Source organism: Corapipo altera, unplaced genomic scaffold (assembly GCF_003945725.1).
Source record: "Corapipo altera isolate COAL_440 unplaced genomic scaffold, ASM394572v1 22b, whole genome shotgun sequence".
NCBI lineage: Eukaryota > Metazoa > Chordata > Aves > Passeriformes > Pipridae > Corapipo > Corapipo altera.
Genome location: NW_020884876.1, coordinates 14771535 through 14796026, shown reverse-complemented (window position 1 = coordinate 14796026; position 24492 = coordinate 14771535). Strand labels below are relative to the sequence as shown.

The window sequence follows — 24492 nt, the reverse complement described above, 5'->3', positions numbered from 1 at the left end:
CAGAGCTTAGAGTGTTTGTGCAGAGGGGGGGCGAAGCTCTGACACTTTGCTCACTCCAGCATAGCTGCTGCCTCCCATCACCAGAGCTCCGCGGTTTGCTGTAGTGCACCCTCCCTCCCCCACCCCGCCTGCTCCCTTTTCTTTCCTTCCTTTTCTCTTTCTTTCTTTTTCTTTTCCCCTTTCCCCGTGGTAGTTTGCTGATGTGCAGCCCGGATCCATCTTCTGGTAGCATCAGCGGGACCGGGGTTGGCGGCGCGGCGGGCGCGCAGCAGGGCGCGGGCCGGGCGCGGAACGGGACGCGGGTAGCAGCCGCCGCCGCCGCCTCCTCCGCGGGAAGTTTGGCTGGGGTTTGACAGAGGCGAGGGGACGCCCTGACAGACAGGATCTCCCAGCCTGAGTCCACCCCCTGCGCCCACCCACACACCCAGAGACTTTTCCCTGACGAGAGGGCAGGAGGGGCAGCGACGCTCATGCTCCTCACTCTGTGTCGCACCCGTCTGACTGGGGCTACCTAGAGGGCACCGTCTCTCGGAAGAGCCCCCAGGTGGAGAACGAAAAAAAAAACCCCAACCCCTCCACAAAACCTGTGGTTCCTCCATCCCTTACCCTCCTTTCCCAAGCCGGCGTGGGCAGCCGAACTGGCCGCCTAGTTCACCCGCGCCCTGCCCACCGCCTCTTCGCCCGAGGGAGGATGAAGATGCTTTGCTGGAGGATGGCACTGTGGTTGGCCGGGTGGACTGTCTGCGGGAAGCCTTCCTGCTGCTCTGGCCTTGATTATGACTACACTTACGATTTCACTGAAGAGGATAAAGCCGAGGCGATAGATTATAAGGATCCTTGCAAAGCTGGTAAGTGACTTCCACCTCTAATGCAGCTCCCAGCCCCCTCCCCAGATGGTGACTTTGTCTAGGCTTTATTTACGGCGGGGGTGCGTGAGAGGGGAGTCTCGGTCTCACCTGCTCCCTCCCAGGGCAGCTGCGGCGAGCGCAGCTGGAGCCCCACGTCCAGCTCCCTCACCTGGGGAAGTACCTGAGACCTGCTTTTCCGGGACTTCCCACTTCCCTACCGCTTGCTGCTGGGGTGGGAGAGGGGCGCGGCGGCGGGCAGGGCAGGGCAGGGCAGGGCAGGGCAGGGCAGGGCAGGGCAGGGCAGGGCAGGACCGTCCGCCACCGCTCCGCGGGCCCGGAGGCGTCGAAGCGGCCGCGGAGCCCTCGGGCAACGCCGCCGCCGGAGCCGCGGAAGTTGCAGAGAGCATTGCGGCGGGTCTTAAAGGTTTCGAGGCGGGACCATGCCCCGCAGCACCAGCCGGGAGCACGGAGCTGCCGGGTCGGGCTCCACCTGAGGCTGGCGGCTTCTCTCGGGGCCCTGCCCGTCCCCGCGGCGGGAGTGGGCGCCGCCTCCGTTTCCTTCTCGCCTTCTTCCATCTCAACCTGTCGCCCCCCCCAGCCGGGCACCCCTTCGTATGGGCTGGGGCGGACCCGGGGCGGGCCCTAGGCGCTGGCCGCCCTCTGGATATGGATATGATAAGTGAGGATCCCGAGCGGTAGGGGATGCGGGGGGGGATGATAACTGTTTGCTGGTGTTTTAGCCGTACAAGCCCACGCGTCCTTCTCTTATAACCCGACTAGGAGGTGCTGCGGTTTGGTGTTTCATAGCGTGTGCGGTGGGGCCGCTGCGGTGTCTCCTGCGTGCTCTGTGCCTGACCCAACCACTCCTAAACTGTGAGGGAAGAGCTGAGTTACGGCCTCTTCTCACTTTGCAGAGCAATTGAGTGGTTTTCTAGAACGTTTATTTTACTGATTTAGGACTGCAGCCTCCTTAACGCCAGGTACAGTTATTTACCCGTTTAAGTTATCAGTAACAAGAACTGACCTCAGGAACCGGGTTCACTGGTATTTCAGTAGACATGTGTATCTCGGTGATTCTCTATTGTTAAACAAGCGCTCAAGTTTTCTAGCAGCCTCCTTTGCCTTAATTAGTTATTTTGTATTCTGAAAACTAGTTCAGCCAAAGGTTGTATTCGCTATGTCTGTGTGGTTTTCTTTAATTTATTGAAGAGAATGTGGTGTACATATATGCCAAATATGCAGACACTGTGTTTTTCTAATCACAAAAATACTTTGTTCCTAAGTGTGAATTGTTAGGTCTTCCTTGCTTACAACTGAGGAATGTTCAAGTTCAAAAAGAAGAGAAGCAACTGCAAACAAAACATTATTTTTTTCTCAATTAGCACATGCTACAAAAAATATAAGTAACTGGTCATAGTTAACTTGACTCTTTTCTTCTGGTCTGTAATTATTTAAGGAAATTCATATGAATCAAGCAAGAAATGTGTATTCACTCTGTTTGCTGTGCTATTTCTTAGTACTTGTTTCATAGTGGGAATAATTAGCAATTATAATTCATGATACTAAGTGTTTTGAGGTTATGCATGGGAAAAAGACAGCAGTAGAAGACTGCAATTTGGTCAGCATTGCCAGTTTTCTGCCATTGTTTTGTTTTGATTGGAGAAGCATTGGTTTGGAAAATTTTGCCCACTGAAATATTTCATGGAAGTTCCTGCTGCCGTTGCTTCTTCACAAGTATATGATGCTTAGATACCACTACAGGGATGAAAGACAGGTAGGTGCGTGGGGAGTTAGCTGTGTGTAGTTCTTGTTAGTCTTAAAAACAATCACTTTGAGGTTTTCTATTCAGTTTGTTTGTGTATGGTAGTTCTTCAGAAATGAAAATGCACATCACTGCTGCACACTTGGTTTATACCATGTACTCATCATTTTTAATAAAAAATTGAAAGTTCCATATATCAGTGAAACTGATCCTCCACCAGTATTTCCCAGTGTAATTTTCCTGCAAAACCTTCCCTAAAGGCTCCATTAATCTTAGGCTGTAAAGTACTGATACCTGATCAAAGATGATGGGAATAGAGGGTGCTCAGCCTCTTTTAGCAGCATAGCCCAAATGTGTGTTCTCCCTAGGTTAGGTCTTATCGTCTGGGGTGGATTTTGGACTTCCATGAGTAAACTTACTGATATCTGCCATTAGGATGGTTTCCACAGTGAAGCCCTAAAGAAGGACAAAGCCAGGCTTTACACTCAGGGTGTGAGTTATTCACACTCAAATTTGTGTGGTCACTTTATCTGCGAGATAACAGGATAAAATAAGATAATCCTTGCTGAGATTGTGTTCAGGGGATGCAAGCTTTGTATCTTAGATATAATTAACACCTGCTTTTACTGCATCTTGCATCTTGAGGGCTTTCAGTTGAGGCTGTACAAGTGCTCTTTTTTTTTTTAACTGTTCAGGCTGGTAACAGTTAGGTCCCAGATAGAAGTGAATTCATGCAACTTAGCAAAATGGGGAAGGCCTAAGGTCATTCATGGTTTTACCTACTTACGTACTTCAAAAACTCCAGTGATACACATGGAGATTTTGCAGACATGCTAGACTAATTTGACCTACTCCCAAATATACTGATGTGAGATGGATTCACCTGTATTTTTGAAGTTATTTGCATTCAATTTTTCTCCAGTGAGTAGTGTTTGTGGCTTAATTTTTATTCCATAAGCTGCATGAGAAAACATTTGTAATCTTGTGACAGAAAGCACTGCCTATGAGGCATCAGATCTATAGTTGGATAACATTATAATTCTATAGCTCTTTATAGATAGAGTCCTAACTCTGTTGAGTAAGTGTTCTTTTGGTAGGTCTCTTTTCCTGTTTTGTGAAAGTGATGGAGAAATTTACCAGAAACAGAATGTGACAGCCTCTGAGTTGTTATTTATGGATATTCTGTGATATCCTTTATGGGTACTATGTGTGTATTTTAACATTTTTATAAGGAAGGGATCATTTTAGTGAATGTGCCTAGACTCACACTCTTCCTTCAACTTAAAATTCCCAGAAGGAGCACAGTGCAGGATGCTATAGAAGCTGAAAAGTTAGTTTTCTTACAATATTTCCAGCTTTGTGAAAAATCCAGAGATAGAAGATGTCTGTCAGATGCCCAGTAGGATTAGGAATTGTTTCTGGAACTGATGTTTCCATTTGTATCTAAAACAGCAGCTATTTTATGCAACAACCCCAAAGTGCAGTCTCGGCAGTGCACATCGAGATCCCTGGAGTAAGGACTTTGGGGAAAAGAAGAGGCTAGAGAAGTGCTGGGATAGTGTTGAGGAGAAGAGTGTTGGAAGGAAACTGTTGACATTGTGTGGAAGAACTTGATGAACTGTGTGGTTTCCCGTGTATTTGTCTGTAGACCTTTAACCTATGTGTGAATTTTGGGTCACGCTACATCTCCTTATAAAAAGTATCCTGGCATGCTGTAACAGCGGGATGTGATGTAACACAGTTTCTGTGCTTCTGATGTCTCGGATATTTCCTTGTGTCTCTCTGCAGGATATTGCCCTTGGTGTTTACCATTTGAAGTTCAAGTGTAAGTCATTCTTAGTTCATCTTCAAGATCTAATTTGCCAGAAGATGTGAAACTGGGAATGCTAGAATACTCTAAGGAACCTAAGGACATAGATCAGCAGTTGTATAAATCAGATACTGCTCCAAAGAATAAGATGCTGAGTTAGATTTCAATGGGCACTGTGAAACTTTTCAGTTTGCAGCATGCACCTACATCTGTCTGCAGATTCCTGAAGTTTTTCCTTTTCTTCCATTCTTGCCATGGTTTTTGATGTATTCAGGATATCTGTTGAGAGAGACAGAGTGAGATGGGTAGGAAGAGAATTTCCTCTTGTTCATACCCTGCATTTAGTTGATATTCAAGGTTTTTTGAAGGCTGTTTATTTGTTTGAGTTTTTGTATATTTTGTTTGTTTTGTTTTCACAACAACTTTGTTTTCCTAAAACAAAACAAGCAAACAAAAAAGAGAGAGTGTACTCTGGTGTGATCTTGCAATTAAAATACTGTGAACTGTGCGAGATTAGGCAACAAGTCTTAGCTTTGTTGCATGGCCACATCACTGAGGTCTGTTTCAGCCTCTGGACAGCTGGCTGTCCTCAGGTAAGTCTCTTCTGGCATTTCTTCTATGAGGTATTCCACTTCCTAAAACAAAAGATTTAGGGAATAGACTTGAATTTCAATTCCTTGGGCTATTATTTTTTGCTTTTGTAAGCCTTGTGTTTTTTTTTTTGCACCAGAAATTCTGTCTGGGGAAGATGCTTTCAGGGAAAACTTCACTGAAAATTTTCATTTAGTTAGTCTGGATGACTTTCCTTCCTTCCCCCCCCCCCCCCCCCCCCCCCAAACAGTTAATTGAGACTTTTTTCCGTTCAAATGATGCATGAGTTGCTTTTAGGGTTTTTTTTCCCAGTGAAGCTAGATAAAAATGTCAGAAAAAGAGTATTGAAGACAAGCAATTAAATTTAAAGCTTCATAAATTTAAATTTGGTAACATGCAGTTATTTGACCAAGAACAAATTCTGTGTGTATGTCTGCCTGCTTGAGAATTAGAGAAAATTAAGACAGACAGTCCTCATTGTGTTAATTTCTCCCTCCTATGAAATCTAAGGAACTCATTTGGTTACTTTGCAACTTTATAAATAATAATAATAAAAAAGTTTAGATTGTCCATAGAATGATATTAGTGTTTCCCACATCACTGAAGTGTGAAGCCTAGTAATGTATTTTATTTGCGAAGTAGCTGAACATGAAAAATTGATGGTAAATATTAAGTATAATTATGCAGTGTAATCTGCAATCTTAACTATTGTTTACTGATATTGTAGCAGCAGCCTTCTATACTGCTACATTGTGGGGTTTTTTTTTTAGTTTCCTTCTTGGGTTCTGAGGCGTGTGTTCAGTTGTAAGCATGCTAATTGTGCAGTCTGATAATAAGAAAATTCTTAAAGCCTTTGATTATATGTTTTGAATCTGTTGCATGATTTAGATAATTGAGATCTTGTATCTTTTTAGTTCAGTCATGAAATAGATTCTTAAAGATATATTGAGCATTTTGCACTAATATAGAGGTTATGCTGCTAATATCACTTGCCAGATTGACAGAACTGTGACTGTTCATGTAGTAAACACATAGTGTAGGCAGCTGAAACAGAAACAAGCTTTTCTGAATAGTCTATCCCAACTGGTTTCCATCCTGTTATGAATAATCTTATAGGGTAAATCAAACTATGAAAAAATTACCTTTTAAGTATTTGTTTCCAGAATTCTCCACCATTGCTTTATCTGTGATGTCCTTTAATGTGGTATCTCAATAACTTTGAAAGAGATTTGTGGGAAGATAAAAGTTCTTTTTCTCCTCAGCTTCATTGAAAAGATTAATTCAATATGAAACTCTGGGAAAACTACATTAAATTAATATATTTTATATTCTAATTTTGTGGGTATCCTCCCACACCAAAGGCTCAATTTCATGTCCAGGCCGCTTTCCGTAGGGATCTGTGTCTGAATATATTTCCAAAGTGTCAAATGAGTGACCTGCAAAGAGCAGTATTACATCACTGCAAACCAAATCTAATTGACAAATCTAATTGAGCTTGGAATCAGGTCCCCCAGGCAAACTCAGAAACATTCACCATACCTGGACGTCTGCCTTATGTCATTCTTATTGCCTCTCTGAACAACAGGGTTGATAGGCTTATGACACAATTTCATTCACTTCTTTTTGGAGAGAAAGTCATGTCTGTGGTGCATGGTAATGACGGAATGTCTGTGAAATGGAAAAGCTGTAAAACTGAAGAGTCAACTTCTGCTTTTCACAAGCACAGGGGACCTTGTGGAGGAAAAGATTTTTTTTTTTTCCTCCCTGGATGCATTATAGTACTCTAAATTTGATAATGGTGAATAAACTAAAAAAGGGGAGAAATCTCTAGTCTTTGTTTAGACAAGATGTATTTATGCTTAAACTGAAATAGTTTTTTATGATCTGGCTTTAGACTAATGAAAAATATTATGGTATATAATTTTTTTAAAAATACATATCTGAAGGAAAAATATATTCTGAGAGTATTCCAGAGCAAAACTAAGCTTTGGGTTTTCACAACTCTGTTGGATGAACAGCATTTCATAGTGTTTTTCAGACTTTTCTCAGCCTCTTAAGGAGCTTTCTAATCTACTTGTTTCAGTCATGATTGGATGTAGTCCATTCCCCCTATTCTTAACCACAAACAACCTCTGTCCACCTCCCTACTCCATCCCTTCAGAGTAATAGCAACTGAAAATGTGACTAGAGAAACCTTTGGATATTTTTAGTTCTATCTTGTCAGGCTATTTTTATTGGCTAAGAAAGACCTAATGGCCAATCTGTTGATGTATTCTAATGCACAGTCATTCTTTGTGCCTGCTGCTCTTCTTCTGCTTCTTTTCCTGTAATTTCTTTCATTGTTCCCATGGCAAGTTCCTTTGCCTCTGGATTCCTTTCCTCCACCAAATTCACTTTATACTTGCTTTTTGGCTTTTTCCTGTGCTGCCTGACCAGTCATCTAGCCTTCTCTGTTTTTTTTTTTTTTCCCTTGACATATTCTTCTCTTGCTTAAAATTATCATTTATTCCTTCCAAATATAACTTCTGGCTCATCATAGATTTTCTGGAAGATTGTCCTCTAGTGCTTTGAGAGTTCTGTAGGACAGAAACTGGGCACCTTTGCCCATAGCTGGAATTGATGAGGAGAAGCAGGATGGGTGGGCAGTGTGTGACCAGCATGTTCTCAGAGGCCTCATGCTTGGAGTGCTCAGTGGGCTGCAGCGATCTGTTAAACATTGCATGTCCAACCCTGAAATATCCACCTACAAATGTTTATACAGAATACATACACGAACCTTCTTTCTCTGGACTCATGTACCTAAATATCAAGATCTGAAGACTGTCCTTGCTGATCAACAAAAATAAGAGTACTCTAAGTACTTGAAGTGTAAAGCTTGTATAAATAGTAATGCACCAGAACAGGTTGAGCTGGGGAGTGTGAAGGTGGAGGCTGTGCTGTGGACATATGTAGAGTGTCGGTGTGAGACCCATGTGAGTGACTGCTCTTGCAGACTGTTATGGAGGCAGTTCCTGCTCATACAGATATTCTCATGATGTTTATTGAGAGTTTTTGCCTGAGTAATGGTCTGCAATTGCAAATGATGAGTGGCTATAAGTGAGCATCAAGTGTTTGAGAATATTTGAGCACAATCAGATAGCTCTTACAAAGCAATAATGCTCCAAAATGTAGGTTTGTGGTTTTCCCCTTCGATGGTAAACCCGAGATTTTCAAGACCAAAATACCAAAAAATCAATATTGTTCTAAAATAACTCCTGATTATTTTCCTGAGGTGTATGAAATATGATGCCTAATAGGGTATGCACTGTGTGTTAAACCAGCTTCTTTGCTATATATACTTCAATGGTAAAAAGTCTATCAATAACTGACTGAGAATTAATTTTAAATTTTTTTATTCATTTTGATGGTTATAAGTGAAATCTGATCAGGGAACACTCGGCAAAATCAGGACATAAAAATGCAAAGGAGAGATGTTTATTTTAAAATTCATTTTCAGTGCATTTAAATCTGAATGTAGAAGTTATCTATCTTGCTGTTCTTGTGAATTTCATTTCTTTTCCTACAGAAATTGAGTGACAGACATACATCACTGCATTTGAAAGGTGTCAGGACCTCTCCAATCACACTGTGATCCTTGGATATTTGTAAACTGTATGGCGGAGTTTAAATATTAGCTCTTGTAAGAACTGAGGGGGCATGGACATCAGCTGGGAGGGTTGTATCTAAATAGCTGTGCAAATGGGTTACATTATTATCATGCTGGTAGCAGCAGTTAAATATATTCCTAGTAACAAATTTAATTGTTACTAGGAATTTAAACACAAATGAATCAATTTTATTGATGTCTGTTGTTTTAATAAGTACTAGTTAGGTACACTCTTGCTCTCATGGACATTGTATCACTAAAGACCTTCAGCACTTTTCCACTTTCCCGATAGAGTATAAAGAATTTTGGTTAGAGCACAGTAATCGTAGAAATAGTAACCAAAACACAGAGCTTCTTATATTTCCAGATAATGTACTCAGATAAGCAAAGAAAATAATTTCAGATGGTTCTTATATAATATCAAGATTTATTTAAACAGTTTACTTGAACAGCCATTTATATTTGCTTTCATGAGGAGTAGTTTTAGAACAACTTTGCGGGTGTGAGAACATGATGATGAACTGCCCAATTTCTCCATCTGGTAAAATGTCCTTATATTTATAACAAATTTGCATATATCTTCATTTTTACTTGTACTTGCTTTTTTTCCCCTTACTCAACATTACTCTTACAACTGTACTCTAACTTCAGCTTTATTTGCAGGTAGGTTATGCTGCCCTACTTCACAACTGTTTCTATATTTAGAATTCTCTACTTAAGCCCTTGTATAAACATATAGGCAAATTGATAAATTGGGTATTTTATGTTCAGGCAATCTGCTTAGCCCTTTTCTAATGAAGAGTGTTTTTCCATGAAAAATTACCCGTGCCATGTTGAAGGCATGTTACCCATCTTTTTATGATCTTCATTTTAATATCAGGATCTTTGATCTGTCTATTAGCCCATCCTTATGTCATCATATAAACTGCTCAGTCTTTCTCTAACTATGCAGCTGTTCAAGACTATTGATTCAGGACTGAATTGTGGAATCCTTATTCTGTTGTTACTGATATGCCATAATAGCATTATGTTCTGAAAACTTATGTAGATTAATCTTTTGTGCCTGAAAAAGAAATTATTAAAGAAAATTCCACAAACCCACAATAAACCCTCAGACAAAAAATAAAAAAGATAATTGAGCCTGTAAATCACTAAGGAATCAGGTTCATTATTCCCCAAAGTTTACGTTACTGAAAAACTGTTTAATGAAAACAGAGTAAAAAGATGTTCAAATTAGAAAAGCGAAAATGAAAGAGAAGGAACTTAAACATGAACAATTTAAGAAATTATACAAGAAAATAAAATAGAAGTTTTTTTTTTTTCCTCCTTCTAATAGTCTGTTAAATTCTGAAGTGGAAAATTCAGAACAGAGACCAGGAGATATGTGGGGATCTTATACAGTTTTTTTTAGATTGGAATCTACTAAAGGATTCTGCTGAGTCAGTATTTGGATATATGATATGACATTTACATAGATATCAGAGCTCCAGATATCCCTGATGTTTAGTAATGATAACATTTTCAAGTGCATATATACCTAAGGCTTCAGAGTTCAAGGCAGTATTTAGTAGCTGGAAGCATGGATGAACCCCAATGTGTGGCAATATTATCTTTGTCTACCTACTGCAAATTCTTGTTTCTTTCTGTGAAGCAGCTGGTGGTGACTGCTGTCAGAGACAGGACCTTGGATATGATCCAATGTTGCAGTTCCTTTGTTCCTCAGCCTTCCCTAAATATTATTTCAAAAACTCATGTCTTGTAGCATGCCTAAAAGACAAATGCAATTTAGCTATATTGGGAAGTGAATGAATTTTGAAGCTCAGTATGACTGTAAACACATTGACCAACTATACTTGATGAAAATTAATTTATGCAAGCATACGAGAAGAAAACTGCATTTACCTAGGTTTATAGATTGTCATTATGGGTCTAGTGGAGCACTTGTACACGTGTTTATCTGTAAAACACATGTATGCACATACTCACCTAACTACCTAAGGAACTATCATTGGTGCCTATAGAAGTATCTATATAGGATCTTTAGAGCTGCATGTACAGGTTGTGTGGGTGCCTTTTTTTCTATTTTTTTCTCCACTCATGAGTGCCAAGTTCATTTGTGTGTAAACCTGATCTAGAGGGCATTGAACTCAGTGGGAATGTTTCCAGCTATTTTGGAGATAATATTTATAGGTGAATAAGTAATGAAGTGCAGAGCTGACTGATTTTCTTCTGTGTACTTGGCTATGGCTTACTTGTATTCATGTGCTCACATGCACGTGCCTGCTCATGATTGCAGGCACATCAATGAAGGCAGTTGGATTTTTGCCCCAGTTTCTGCAGTTGTCATCACTAACACAAGAGTATCATGAAATCTTACATTCAGTGACCTTGTGATTACAGGTTTTTTCTTGCTGGACTGGGGTGTGAAAAAAATCCAGCAGCTTGAAGGGCATCTGATTTTCTTTTTTTTTTTCCCGCTTACAAGAAGCCTCAGGATAAGACTGAATTTTGATTACTGCAGTAATTTCTCAGACTTCAGAGATGGGTTTCTTCTTGTTATAGCTGAATACTTTATTAATTGTTCAGTCTGCTAAATGGCAGAAGATGCTGATGAACATGATGGTATACAGTTCCTTATCTGTATAATTTCAAGAAATGTAAAGTCAAAGATAATAAGCCACTTGTTACAAAGTACAGCATGCATGTGAAACTAGTGTCAATGTAGGTTGTAATAATATCAACAAAATCATATACCATTAGCTGAAGTTTGACAAGCCCTGAAAGTCTCTTCAGTAATTTACAGTATCTCAAAATTAAAACGTTTCCTAACCCAGGGGCTGATAGAAGCTAAAGAAATCTTGGAAAACTAGGAGGAACAGGTGTACTAATATCCCCACTTATTTAATAAATTGAAGAATTAGTTGCATGGCAAAATAAGAAGAGAGCAGAAAGTGTATTTTTTTTTTTCCAAAGCTCTGTATAGTTTGGATGGATTGCAAAAACTTTTGATTGCTGTATAGAACTAAGTAACCTTACCAAATGTTTTCTTTCTGATGTTGTTTCTTCTGTGTGTTGAACTTAAATCATAGCCAAAGTTAGAACTGTAGGTGATAAATTAGTCTAGATTTGACTGAGGATTCTTTGAAGAAAGGTCTTCGCTTTAGGTACATAGTTTTCTGGAGTTGCTTGTTAAAGGAAGGAAGAAGAAAGATCTCTGCCTGTCATGAAATGATTCCCTTTTTACAGTTTTTAGATCCTTTGATCACTACATTGAAGAAGTGGTAGAGAGCAGAGTGTGTAGGAGAGGGGTTTCCTGTTTTTTTCAGTCTTTTATCTGCATTCTTGAGGATGAAACCCTTTTCACACGTGAAGTACAGGTGAAAATACAGAAACCTAGTTCAAGTCTTTTGGATGTTTTCATTCATAATACATTTAATCTGGAAGAAGCTGAATTAAATATGAATTGTAGTTCTCGTGGATCACAGTGTGTCTACAGAAGTGAAATTGGAGTAAAGAGAATTTATAACATATGCTTCCTTTTGCATTATGGAAGAGAGCCAAATACAGAGATGCCTCCTTGATCAGTAATGTGTTTCTGGAGATATGCAGATCTTGAGGAGGCTAAAGCTAAAATGTTAAGAGAGAAATGCAAGCTACTCTATGGTGATTTAAATCAACAATGCGTAGAGCCAGGTAAAGTTAAAACAATCTTTTTCAACTTGGAAAAAATTGATCTTTCTTGGCTACTTTTTGAGATTTTTAACAATGTGTCTTAGGTTTATTTGGTGTGTGATATAACATTTTATCACATAATTTTTTTTTTGCTGATTCATTGATCTAGTTATTCTAGGTCCAAGTTTGTATAGGAAATCAAAGGTTTCCTGAATTACTTACCTTTATATTTAAGTCCTTCAAAACATTTTTTTTGTTTTTCCTAATTATGAACAAGCTCAGACTAAATAACAGCTGTAAGGTAAAAATGAACATAAATAGTAATACTAGGTTCTAAATACATAATCTTATAGAAGAAGAAATATTATTTGGCCCTTGGTTTCTACTTACATAATCTGACTTGCCTTCATTGACCTAAAATATCCAAGGTTTTATCAGTGGAGAAATTCTCTTCTCCTTCCAACAAGCAGATGATGTGTCATCAAACTCAGTGAAGACCTAGACAAGATTTTGGATCCACTTGCAAGTGCTAAAAAAAAAAAAGAAAAACCTCATTCTTACATGCCACTCAGTTGTGATTCCTTTTAGTTTTATGGTGTTCTGGTATCAAAATAAACCCTTTCTACAGCTGGCTGTCCATTGGAAAGGAGCACATTCAAGACCTGTTCCTGCACTGATGGAGCTACAGGGAGTACTTGCCCCACAGGTCACAGCCAAACAGACACTGCATCTTTCCCTCCTACCATCTTCATAATCAATTCTGGATTTAGTTTTCCTTCCTGTTTGTTGCCTGAAGAGTCTCAGGTATCTGTGTTTAAGGTTGGATAGGTGCTTAGGGAAGTCATAGAGAATTATTCAACATCACAAAGTGCTGCATGGGTTATTTGCCAAGGGAAGCCAGGTAATAAGGCAAAACTGAGATACAAATGAAAGGTGAATTATCCCGTGCTGAGCTCTCTGGAGCTATAGATAGATGATTTCCAGCAGAAACTTCTGTGAGTGTGTTTCTTCTACAGATCAAACTATTATTTAGCTGCTTCTAGGGTAGTGAGTTTTAATTAAAATAATGATACACATATCAAAATTCCTAGTGTTATTTTGTTCCAACCTTTCATTCAGTTAAACATGGATGAATTATTTTCACACAGACCTTTTGGTTTTGCTTTTGCACTCTGCTGTGGATTGTTCTGTGGCACTTCCACATGGTAAAATGCCATGGCTTATAAAGATGGTGTGTCAGGAAGTTTGTTACACTTCTTCTTTCTGTCAGATTGGTCTAAGAAAAGATAGTTATCTTCCTTGCAAACTTTGAGTTTCATCTCTTTGGAATATCATAGCTAAAATAGCATTGCCTCATATCTTGCCATGGGATATACAGGAGATCCCATAGGTGGGATGAGGAAGAATCTGAATTAATGATGTGATACAGACACTGGATTGTGTTAGGTGGGCCATGGTGTGGACTGTACAGCAGGGAGCTGTGCTCAGGGCAGGGACCCACAGCAGCCAACGAAGGTGTTTTGTTTAGGTGTTTTTCCCTTTATGATAAAGTAGTGTCTTCATTTTTTTATCTGACTTGTGTGTCCTGACATATTTATGTATTAATGCTAAATGTTTATGTTTATATCCAGCAACTTATAAGGGTGAATTCTTCACTCAGACTGCAGTTCCCATCAGGATCTCTTGTTACTTCTAATGAGAGGAATAGCGTGGTGACATTCACTTTATTGAGGTCAGAATTTGAACCTGAAGAACAATTATATTTAGGGTCATTTACTGAGACTTATAGGAGGTGTATTTTTTGACAGTCCATTACAGTGGAGGCAAGAGATAACCAGCTAGTTAGGGTGTAATATGTTTTTTAGTGTTTTGTAATGTTTTAAAATATATATGTATACAGGCATTGTAATGGAAGAATCTTTCTGAAGTGGTGTTACGCTAGACTGATTTTCAAGCATAATCATCTATTTTAAAACAAGCAAGTAGTTGCTGTTCATACACAGTACAGATAATCCATGCAGTTTAACTGGGCCCTTTGAATTGGATGCAAAGGAAAATTAATTTAAAAAGCTTTTGTTGTTGTTACCCCTTTGCAGTGGGAAGTTATAGAGAAAGAAGATGTTGTAGCAAGGGTGAACACAGAGGAACTGTTCTGTGCTACGAGCCAAAGGACATAATTAGGAAAGTTCCTATTATCTGGAAGCCTGACTTCCTGTCTCAGTTTCCTCGTGGGTCTCAATGAATGGCAGAAGAAATGGAACACTTTCCTGCTAGGCCAAAAACTCTGCTAAATTACTCCTTTGGCTTCACGCCACACTGTGCTCGGGAATAAATCCTTGCAGCTCCCCCCCTGAGTCTGGAGGGTACTTGCTGCGGTTTCTTGGGGCTGGGGGAGCGAATTTTAGAAAACCCAACCTTCCCATGAATAGTGTAATGCTTCAGGTGTCCTGTTGTACATTGTCAGAAATTCTTTTTGTCATAGAGAGCAACAGATGCATTGACGTTTGTTAATGTAAGCTTCCATGAGAATGAAGGGATGTTAAAGAACTGCAAGTATGTTAGGATTTTTGTATTTGGTAAACAATTTTACTACAATGAAAACAGTCTAGCATGCCTTGCCAAAAGTGCCAAAGACATGCTTAAAATAAGATACTTTTAGATAAGCATTCAATTTAATAACTAATTTTCTGATCTTTTTTTCCCATAGTTTTAACAAATCAACTAGTGTGAGCACCAAAGTTATAACACAGAGTTTTACTGTAAAGTATAAAAATAAGGTAATAAAGATTTTTGTATATAGAATAAAACGTAAGTTTCAGACATCCTATTAAGTGCAGTAGATGATGCGTCTGTCATCTTCAATATATGCAGAGGATTTTAAAAATAATTCTTTTCTTTTTTTTTTATTTGTGATATTTTGTACATTTTCTTTAACATACCTATTAAGCCCCAAAACTTTCAGTATCTTGTCTTAACTCTGTTTTTAATTAAAACCGCAGCACCAAACCTTTGGTTCAGTTGTTACTGTCGGTTTCTATAGTTTGTATTTTAACTACATTTGGCAAGTAAGAAACTCACATGTGAATTGAAAGAAACTTGGCAAAATGTACCCCGTTTCCCAATAGCCTTTCTCTATAATAGAAGAGATATTGGGACAGTGCTTAATAATTTTTTGGCTTGTTTTGCATCTAAGTGGAAAAATATTCTTAATTCTCTGGGGATGGGAAATGCTTACCATAGTTAGCATTCTATATGTGTCATCTTTCAAAGGTGTCAAGCAGCAGTCCAGCTGGAAATTTTGGGCATGTATGGAAAAAAGTACAGCAAATACTTAATGCCACTGATGTATTTCAACAAGAAAGTATTGATCAGGTTGTGGTTTGTTTGGTTTGCTTTGTTTTTTTGGTTGTTTTTTGTTTGTTTGTCTGCCCCCCCTTCCCCCCTGTTGTTTGTCTCATTGTGTGTTCTCACTGTCTTACTCTGTATTCCTTGTTCAGGCTTTTCTGAATTTTAATGTCAACTTAATTGGTATGACTTTCATGATGTACCATCAGAGAGGGTGATGTCAAACAGTGCTTCTCCCACTGAGAGAGCTGTCAGCCTTTTTTTCACCTGTGTGGATGCAATCATGTCATACAGGCTTGATGTTGAGGTCATTGGGTTTTTTTCAGGGGGGTAGAACTGCTGGATTATACTCATCGTGTCAACTCGTCCTTTGGTCTGTCTCAATCTCCTCTGTAAAGGTAGCTAAGTGCTTTCTGACAGAAACTGCCCCTGGCTGACAATCAGTGCTCTCAACATTGATATCAGTGCATTTTGAGGCTTGGTACTCGTGGAGGCAGAGTGGATGGCCTTTCCTGAGAGTTGACTATGGGAGGAAAGCAGAGACTGCCATTTTTATGGCAGTTTTTTGGTATTAAGGTTCTGATTTTGAAAGCTGAAAGTTGGGAGATCTCATTCATTCCCACTGCTTCCGCTCCCTGCGCAGCAATACAGCTTTATCCTTTCTGTTCCCCCTAAGGACTCTCTCCCAGGTGTCCTTTTCCTATTTCCTCCTAATTCAGGGGAAGGAGGAGAAACTTCTATGTCTGTCCAGTTTTCAGAGGGACACTGGTAAGATGCCAGTTCATCATCCTTTTTGCACATGGCGCAAATGTAAAATTTTAACTAACGTAGTGGAGAAATGTAGATTTGTATTGTTAACGTGACTGTATTTCAGTGTCCGTAGTTAAGAATCTCTGGGTATTTTAAAAAGGTGTCATGTAGTTCCACATGATAAATGGGGGGGGGAAAAAGCACCTTCTTAATAAGAGGAGTTTTTTTGAGGTCCAAGGAGAGAGAACGTTAAAGGTGAAGAAGGCAGTGTAAATACATGTGTCCAAGTTCTTTTGACTCTGTTTAATTTCTTTTAATTCACTGTATTTTTATTTTTATGTAAGAGGAACTATTTTCACCTTTTGTGGTTTAAATGAATTCCTGCATTTAAATGAGGATGTTCTTTCTAGAAGAAAAACATAAGCTAGCAAATTCTGCTATTGTATGAACAAACAGGACAAAATTTGTCTCAACTATCTACATTATTTTCATCCTAACTTTTAGAGCAGGATTTGGGTCTAATATTGCATGTTTAGCTTTCAACCAGTCTGGCCCATTATGTTTTACCAGTATTGCACATCGTTATATTATTTAGCTGTTTAATATCTGTATTCACTATGTGATATTTATCTAATGATATTTTATTACATCCATCGTTTACCCCAGAGGGTTTTGCTTTCCCAAGTTTGTGTTTGGTTTGTTGTGTTTAATTTTTTTTTTTTTTTTCAGAGAATTCTCCATGAAAAAAAGCTTGCACAGAGTATCTTCGTGTCAGTTTGCTGACACTCAGGTAGAAGGAAGTAGGTCTTTACTAGCCACAGAGTGTATGGCAAGTTTGTGAGAGGGATTAGTGCATCTGTATGTAGCTTGGCCTATGGATATATTTGGTTTGAATATAGCTAGTAATAAAATGTAATATTGATGCACCCAGTGACATGTCTGTGAGGAAATTTGTCAGTGCATCACAGGCTTGTATATAAAATTTGAGATGAAAATATTCACAAGGAAGGCTGCCTGAAGGAGACTGAAGTTTGCCCTGACTGGAGCTGTCAAGTTTCTGTTCAATGGCAATCTAGCAGAGTACTAAGAGACTGGGTAATTCTAAAATTATTATTCCAGTTGTTTCTTATATAAATGACATGGCATTTTAATTCTTACATATATGGGTAGATGTGGCAGTTTGAATTTTTTTTTAGATCATCAGCTTAGACTTAAGATATTTATTGTACTAAAACATTTGCAAATTTTGGTTATAAAATGTCTGCTTCATTTATGCTATTGAAATGAACATAATGTGGTTACAAAGTGAGACTTCACCCTCAGTCAGATCCATGAGATCAATTAAACTGAGGATGTTGAGACATACAGTTGCAGTATATGTTGATACAGTTTTAGATAAACTGTAAGTTGAAAAAGTGCATGAGCTTGGGTTTTAATTGTGAAGATTTTATGTAATTTGGTCATGTAAGTGAAAAATGGGAAATTGCTGTAATTATGTATTCTAGATAAAATCTTACAGAAGCATTTGCCACTTCACTGGTTTACAGAACAGCCTAATATTAAATTTAGGGTAGTAAAATCTGCCTGGGGGACACTGTTTAAAGATGACTTGCTTTAAAAGCTCACTGTTCTATGAAGTATGCAATTTTTTTCCTGGAAACAAAGTATGTCTGTGCTTCATCCAGTTACTGTACTTGCAGAAATCTGTTTGTGGTATAGGAGCTCATTCTGAAGTGAACTCCAAGTACTAGTGAAAATGTTGATAAAGGTAACAAAGACATTACATAAACTCCTTGGTCCCTTGAATATATTGTTTCATGCTTATTTCTCACAAAGAGAAAATAAAGTCTCTGTACAGAGTAGCTGTACCATTTAACATTTCCACTGTTGCGTAATGGCTGAGTTTTGTCCTCAGTTAAGTCAGTGGGAATTGACTTAACATCCACTGACAAAAGTCTTGGAACTCTCGTACATTAGTAGTTTGGATGTGATTGAGTTGACTGCAAGGGAAAAATGAGCTGTCTCCAATATCTCATCCAAACATAAAACATGTTCATCTAGTAATAAAAGGAAAAAAGAAGGTTAGTGTTGAGCTAATGCACTGATGGACTATTTCGTGGTAAAATTAAAGCAAATTCTCCACTGAAGAGCAATATGCATCTGCCTTCAAAACCACATTTTCATTTATCAGTAAGACTCTGTCTGTGCCAAATTGTCTGCCCAAAATTGTAATCACCAGTTCAGATTTTTGCAGGCACTTGATGTGTATTAACTTTTGGTTTGATTTTTCCAGAGCACATTTCTTACATTACGCACACATAATAAAGGACAACTTCTTTTAACTGTGTATACAGTATTACACTCACTATGTACATTTTTTTGCTTCTGCTTTCAAGTGGTAGACAACCATGGTATTAAGGTCACTTTCAGCAAACCCTGGTGTGCACTGAAGTGTTGAATATTAACTTTGGGCTGCTCAAAAATAATCCTCACCAGTTGGGCCTTCTGTTTATGTCTGAAGGCTGTTTCCAGTTGCTTTATGTCAAGCAATGTAAAACAGTGAAACAGCTGGTTGTTTCTGTGTCGTATCTGTCATCTAGGGTCTTGTCTTGCTCTTGGATGTAGCTGCGCAGTTCTTAGCTTTCATGGGCAGCAAGCAACATACCTATGCTGCCTGTTGCCAGTGCACAATGAAAATATTTGCTCTCTGGAGACTCCAGTTCGACCAGTGTTTAAGATGGCCCAAGAGGAAACCACCATAAAGCTGGAGTTTGGTGGGGACTCTGAGTTTGACACTGTGGGAAGGCAATTCCTGTTGTTCAGCCTCTTAAAACTTGGGCACGAAAAAAGCAATGAGGACAGAGTAACATACTGTAGGAGAGTGAGAAGCTGGATGCAAGGGGGAAAATGAAATGATGCCTTTGCTGTGCAGTTGTTGGTTAATTCCTAGAGAAGCTAGAATTCCTTATAGCCCAATTAAGTGGTCCCCCACACAGCTGGTCACTCTTTTTGCATGTTAGGGACAGGTTTTTGGTACAAATTGCATATTCTAAAGAATATGGGTCCCTCTTGACCCATATTGACGTTTAATTGCTTTTCCAGATAGTTTTAGGTTCAAAAAGGAGTGTTACAGCTCCTCACTTTCAAAGATGCATATCTTGTCTTCCACACTGGTCTTCCTTGTTTTCACTCAGGACAATATGTAGTTTCGTTGTTGCCTTTTTTTTTTTTTTTTTTAATTAAAAAAGCCCCTTTGCGTACAGATCCTTTTTAGGTTTGTCTGTTAAAATATTTGGCAAAGGTATTTAATGAATCCAAGGATTTCTGTCCCTTCATCTTTTAGGAGGAAATTGCCAGAACCCAATCTTTTATTTTTGCTTTTGGCGAATGGATATTTGGACAGATGAATTTTTCTTTCTTTTTTTTTTTTTTTTTTTGATCAGACGTGTTCATTCCTGAACACTCTCTGAAAGCTTTTATTGCTCTCTCAGCCCATCACAGACATCCTTCCCAGGAGTGCATCTCACGGAGTCAGTCTGTTGTGCACCAGTAGTCTGAAACCAGGCATCACTTTTCAGTTTGCCTAAGATGCAGGCTTGTTAGAAATGCCAGCAATAAAAACTTGAACCCTGACTTCTGAATAATCAGCTAAAGTTTGTTTAGTGTAGGTCTGACCTTTGCCATGAATACAACATTCTGTAAAGCAATAGCAGATAAGTTACTTTCATCTTACAAACCACACTTATCTTTGTGAAACAGAATTCCAGTGTAGCATCTGCCCTTTATCCAGTATTATTTTGTTTTCCAGTGGACTTCCCTTCTAGAGCTTGTGAGTTATAAGGTTGCCTCTGGTTTTGTTTGATATATTTAGAAAAGTTCCTATGTTATGCTTTTTATCTTTTATTTTATTATTTATACTTGCTGGAAGAAAAAAATTCAAATTTTCATCTCAAGTTGAAGTGTAATTTGGTGTGATTGCTCAGATTCTGATCTCACTATCAAAAGTGTCTTCTTTTAGGAGTTGATAAAAATATTTGGCTTTGTTTCACCTCAGTCACTCTTGGCAGTTCTTCATCTGCTCTTCTGGGGTTTCCATCTGCTCTTTTATTCTGCATTTTTTCCTTCAGGCCCCAATTCAGCAGCAACAATTGCAAATAAGTGAAAACATCACTGATTTTTCTGGGAGTATGGGGTTGGATGCAGGTGCTATTCTGCATCTCTGTCACAATCTTCCAGTAGTTTATCTCATTGCTAAAATGGAAAATATGACAATTCCCTGCAGCTTTGAGTATTCCTTTGTTCTTCCTCCCTCACAGGTGTCAAATATTTAACCTAGAGCTGTATACATTATTTAAGCCTGAAACCAACATGTCTATAAAATTAAATATGTCGCAAGGACTAAAGAATTTTTTTTTAATCTAATGAACTTCTCAAATTAAAGTCCATTGAGTTATAGAACAAAGCTTATGAAGACATTTGACCTTAGATTTATTAAAAAGCTTTTGTTAATTTTTTCCCAGTAATTTATGCTTGTTATGTTATTTAAGCACTTTTAACTTAGAAAAATAAATTCATAACTTGTATTAGAGGTTATTGCTGCTGAAAAATCATTTGCTCTCAAGGGATTAAACCAGCACTCTACATTATAAAGAAAAAAAAAAAATCAAACATACATGACTGTCTGCTTACTTATGTATTTCACTTTCAAATGTACTTTTCATTTCACAGGTTCTTTTATCTCTTATCTAGGAATTTTTTACAGGAAGCACAATCAAAGTTTCCTTTATCATCTAGCTAGTGAAAATGTAATTGTAGTTGTATAGTGCTTGTGTACTGAAAGGCATATCATTATAGTGAAAATCCTATATTCGTTACTCATAGGAGACAGCTTGTCTGCCTAAATGTAAAGCTTAACTGGAAGGGTTTAGAAGGGAAAGTAATAGAAGAAGAAAGAACTTAGTAGTGAATACATGCATAATGAATTGGTTCATTCAATGCTTTCCTCTTTTTTTTTTTTTTTCACCTGCTCTTGCAATGTGCACTTTGTCATACTGAGAATTTAATTAATGGTAGGAAAAAAAAGTAATAGTCCCGTGTCAGCCTAGGACTGACATTTATGACAGCCTCTTATTGAGTTAGCGTTTTTTTTCATATAGAATGCTGACAACTTATCATGTAAAAGCTTTTTAATAACTTTAATAGTGAAAAAGATTATTGAACAAAAAAAGTGGTTTAATAAAAATCTTTACATTATCCATTTACTGAAGGATGCCATCCACAAAAGCTCATGGTTTCCTTTCAAACAACCATTTCATATATTCCACTAGTACTTTTTGTTCTCTCAGAACTATTGTGTAAACTAGAGAGATTTACAGCAGAATTCTATGTGAAAGATTTTTTGGTTTAAATTTTATCTTCCTTTCACTTTCAAAAATAGCCATGAACACAAATGTTGTCATTTGACCATTAAAATAGAATGTAATATTCAGCTGACTGTACTGGACAGGAGTTCTAGGGAGCCTAAAACATCCTTTAAGCCTAAAAAAAAAATTACTTATGTGTATTAGCAAATCAGCTATTCATGGTGTTTTCAGGCACCGTGATGTTATCATGGCAGACAAAACCAGGGAGAAGGAATGTTGCACTGATTCATCTTTCATTCCTTATCCCCAAATCTTCCTAAGTCAGCTTTTAATATTTCTGACTGACTCTGAGAGTTGAAGGCAGCTGGTTATTGCTTTCCCAAGTAACTGTGCCTAGTGTTCCTGGGGCAGCTGCTGGAAGAAACAGGAGTGCACCTGGGGGCATTGCATCAGTAATTTACGGAGTTTGCAGACCTGATGGCTGTGAGTCTCTTAGTGCAATCTTTCTTTCTACTGTACCTTGTTGATTAAGTATACCATCTTTCTTCTATCAGTTTTAGAGTGTAAGAAGATACCTGGTATATGGAGTCTGTATGGGAAGCTGCTTCTGTCATATTTTCCAAAATCAGAAGGGGAAAATTGGTTCTTCCTTTATCATAGGGAAAACTCATTCCCAGATTTAAGCCTTGAAGGTTTAAGTTAAACTTGGCAACACTTGATGAGCCCTTAGTCACAGGAATCAAATTACATATCCCTTCTGCATCATCATCTGTATTCAGAAGTGACCCAGTTTCCCCACAGTTGGCCCTCCCATAAATGGAATAATGCAGGTAGGGTCTTACCACTGCTGCCACCAGTAAGTCCTGAAAGACATCAATCAGCCCACTGATGTCACCATCAGCAAAGGCTGGTAGATGAACTGTTACTGGCATGGCCATGAGGAACAGCAGGTAGGGAAGTCATCGTGGGGGAGCTTTCTCATGCAGGTGGCAGGGAGTAAAGAGTGGGGAAAAAAAGATTCTTTTCCTCTCCTGCTTTTGGAGAAAGTATGGAAGAAGCAGTTTGAGTTCCTGAAGACAAAAGCTACTTGCAAGTCGGGAAGATGTTTTTAAGGAAGGCATTTGTATAAAGTGTGAATGGCTTGTATTACAGCCTAACGGCATGAACCAATACGAATAACCTGCTGACGCAGAAGCTCTGGCCAGAGGTCTGTTTACTACTTCACTTTTAATCTTTGCTTAAAAGCTTGGGGAAACTTTACTATTGGTTTCTACAGAGCCAGAATTTGTCCTTTCACTCTTTTGCTTTATGTGTAACTAAAGAATGGTTGTCCTATATGCTTGTTCTGACTTAGTATAAAAATTTAGGGTGGTCAGCATCACTGTTTGTAATATTCTGGGTGTCACTGGATTACAGTGTAAATCATTATAGTAAATCATATGCATGTAATACTCATGAAATACATTGTTAGGCAGGTGGTAAAGTGTATCAGTGGAATTGTTTGGGTTTTTTTGTGATTTTAACTAACTTTGTGGTTGGACAGCTGCTATTTGTAACTTCGCAGTTTTGTCTGTCTTGAGTCCAAGAAATTCAGTATAGTGGATGAAAGAACAATATTGGGAAGAGGGTGATTGCTTGGATAAGATTTGAAGGCTTAAAGGGAGCAGAACAGCTTCCCTATGGCTTCTGTTTTTGCTGTGAAGTATGTTGTCTGTAATCTTAGCCTAGTTATTTATTCTACCCTATTCATGTTGATACAGGGCTAAAAATAGGACCTTTTTAAAACGGTTTTGTTTCTATAGTACCTGAGAGCCTCAAATGAAGCAATAAGGTGATGAAAAATACTTTATCCAAATACACTATGCATAATACACTGAAGAGCTATAGAAGATCGGTGCCAAACCCTGGATCAAACTGAACACCCACAACCACAGATGATATCAGAGATGGCTATGGAGCTCAGAGAAGAGCCAAAAATGGACTGGGGTTTTTTCCCTCCGTCAAAAGAACTGTATTTCGTCTATATGCATATCATGCAGGAGGTAATGAAACTTCTACTAGGTTTTTTTTATCTTTTTGCAGAAGTTTTTTGATTGACTCATCTGTAAGGGATAGTCTGCAGAGAGCAAGGAAAAGATTTCCCAGATGCACCAGGAAGGTAACGGTAGAATGGTATCTCTCAGCTTTCTCAGTTAATTTAGGATAGGGTGGCAAAGTAGGAAAACCTGGGGAAAATTATGTCAAATCCTTTGGCTATGCCAAAAGAATGTCCCCGAATACTGAGGCCAGCTGCTGAGCTGCCAGTGCCTGGGCTAGTAAATTTTGTCTCTTTCCAAATATTGTGGCTATATCTCACCTGCCTGCTCCTGGTCATGGGCTAAGGGTAGTCTCAACTGCTCCATCCTTCCTGGGAGTTGGTCAGGCACAGTTCTGGTTGGACTGGACCAATTTCACACCAGGAAACATTTCAGCTGTTTGCTAGCATATCCGGGACTCTTCCATGCTTTATTTTGCAAATCTGTATGTAATTTATGCATTTTTATAAAGGTATTGAATCTACATAATCTGTAGCGTAAGTAAATGTCCATGCATCCCCCTGTGCTGTTAGGAAATCTGATGGTTGTTATTGATTACCAAGCAAGGACGGTGAGGTGAAGGGAAAAATCAAAGGCAGGAGAGAAAAATCAGAGAAGATAGGGCAGGGA

At 38.7% G+C, this 24492-nt stretch overlaps 1 protein-coding gene across 1 annotated transcript in view; it reads left to right on the top strand.

Moving 5' to 3' along the window:
- The first annotated feature begins 461 nt into the window (after positions 1-461).
- The window catches only part of TLL1 (tolloid like 1), a 131177-nt gene continuing 107146 nt past the window's right edge, over positions 462-24492 (top strand). Inside the window, exon 1 of the mRNA XM_027636157.1 lies at positions 462-848. Coding sequence (XP_027491958.1) covers positions 692-848 — 157 coding nt within the window. The 5' untranslated portion in view covers positions 462-691. The remainder of the gene's footprint in view (positions 849-24492) is intronic.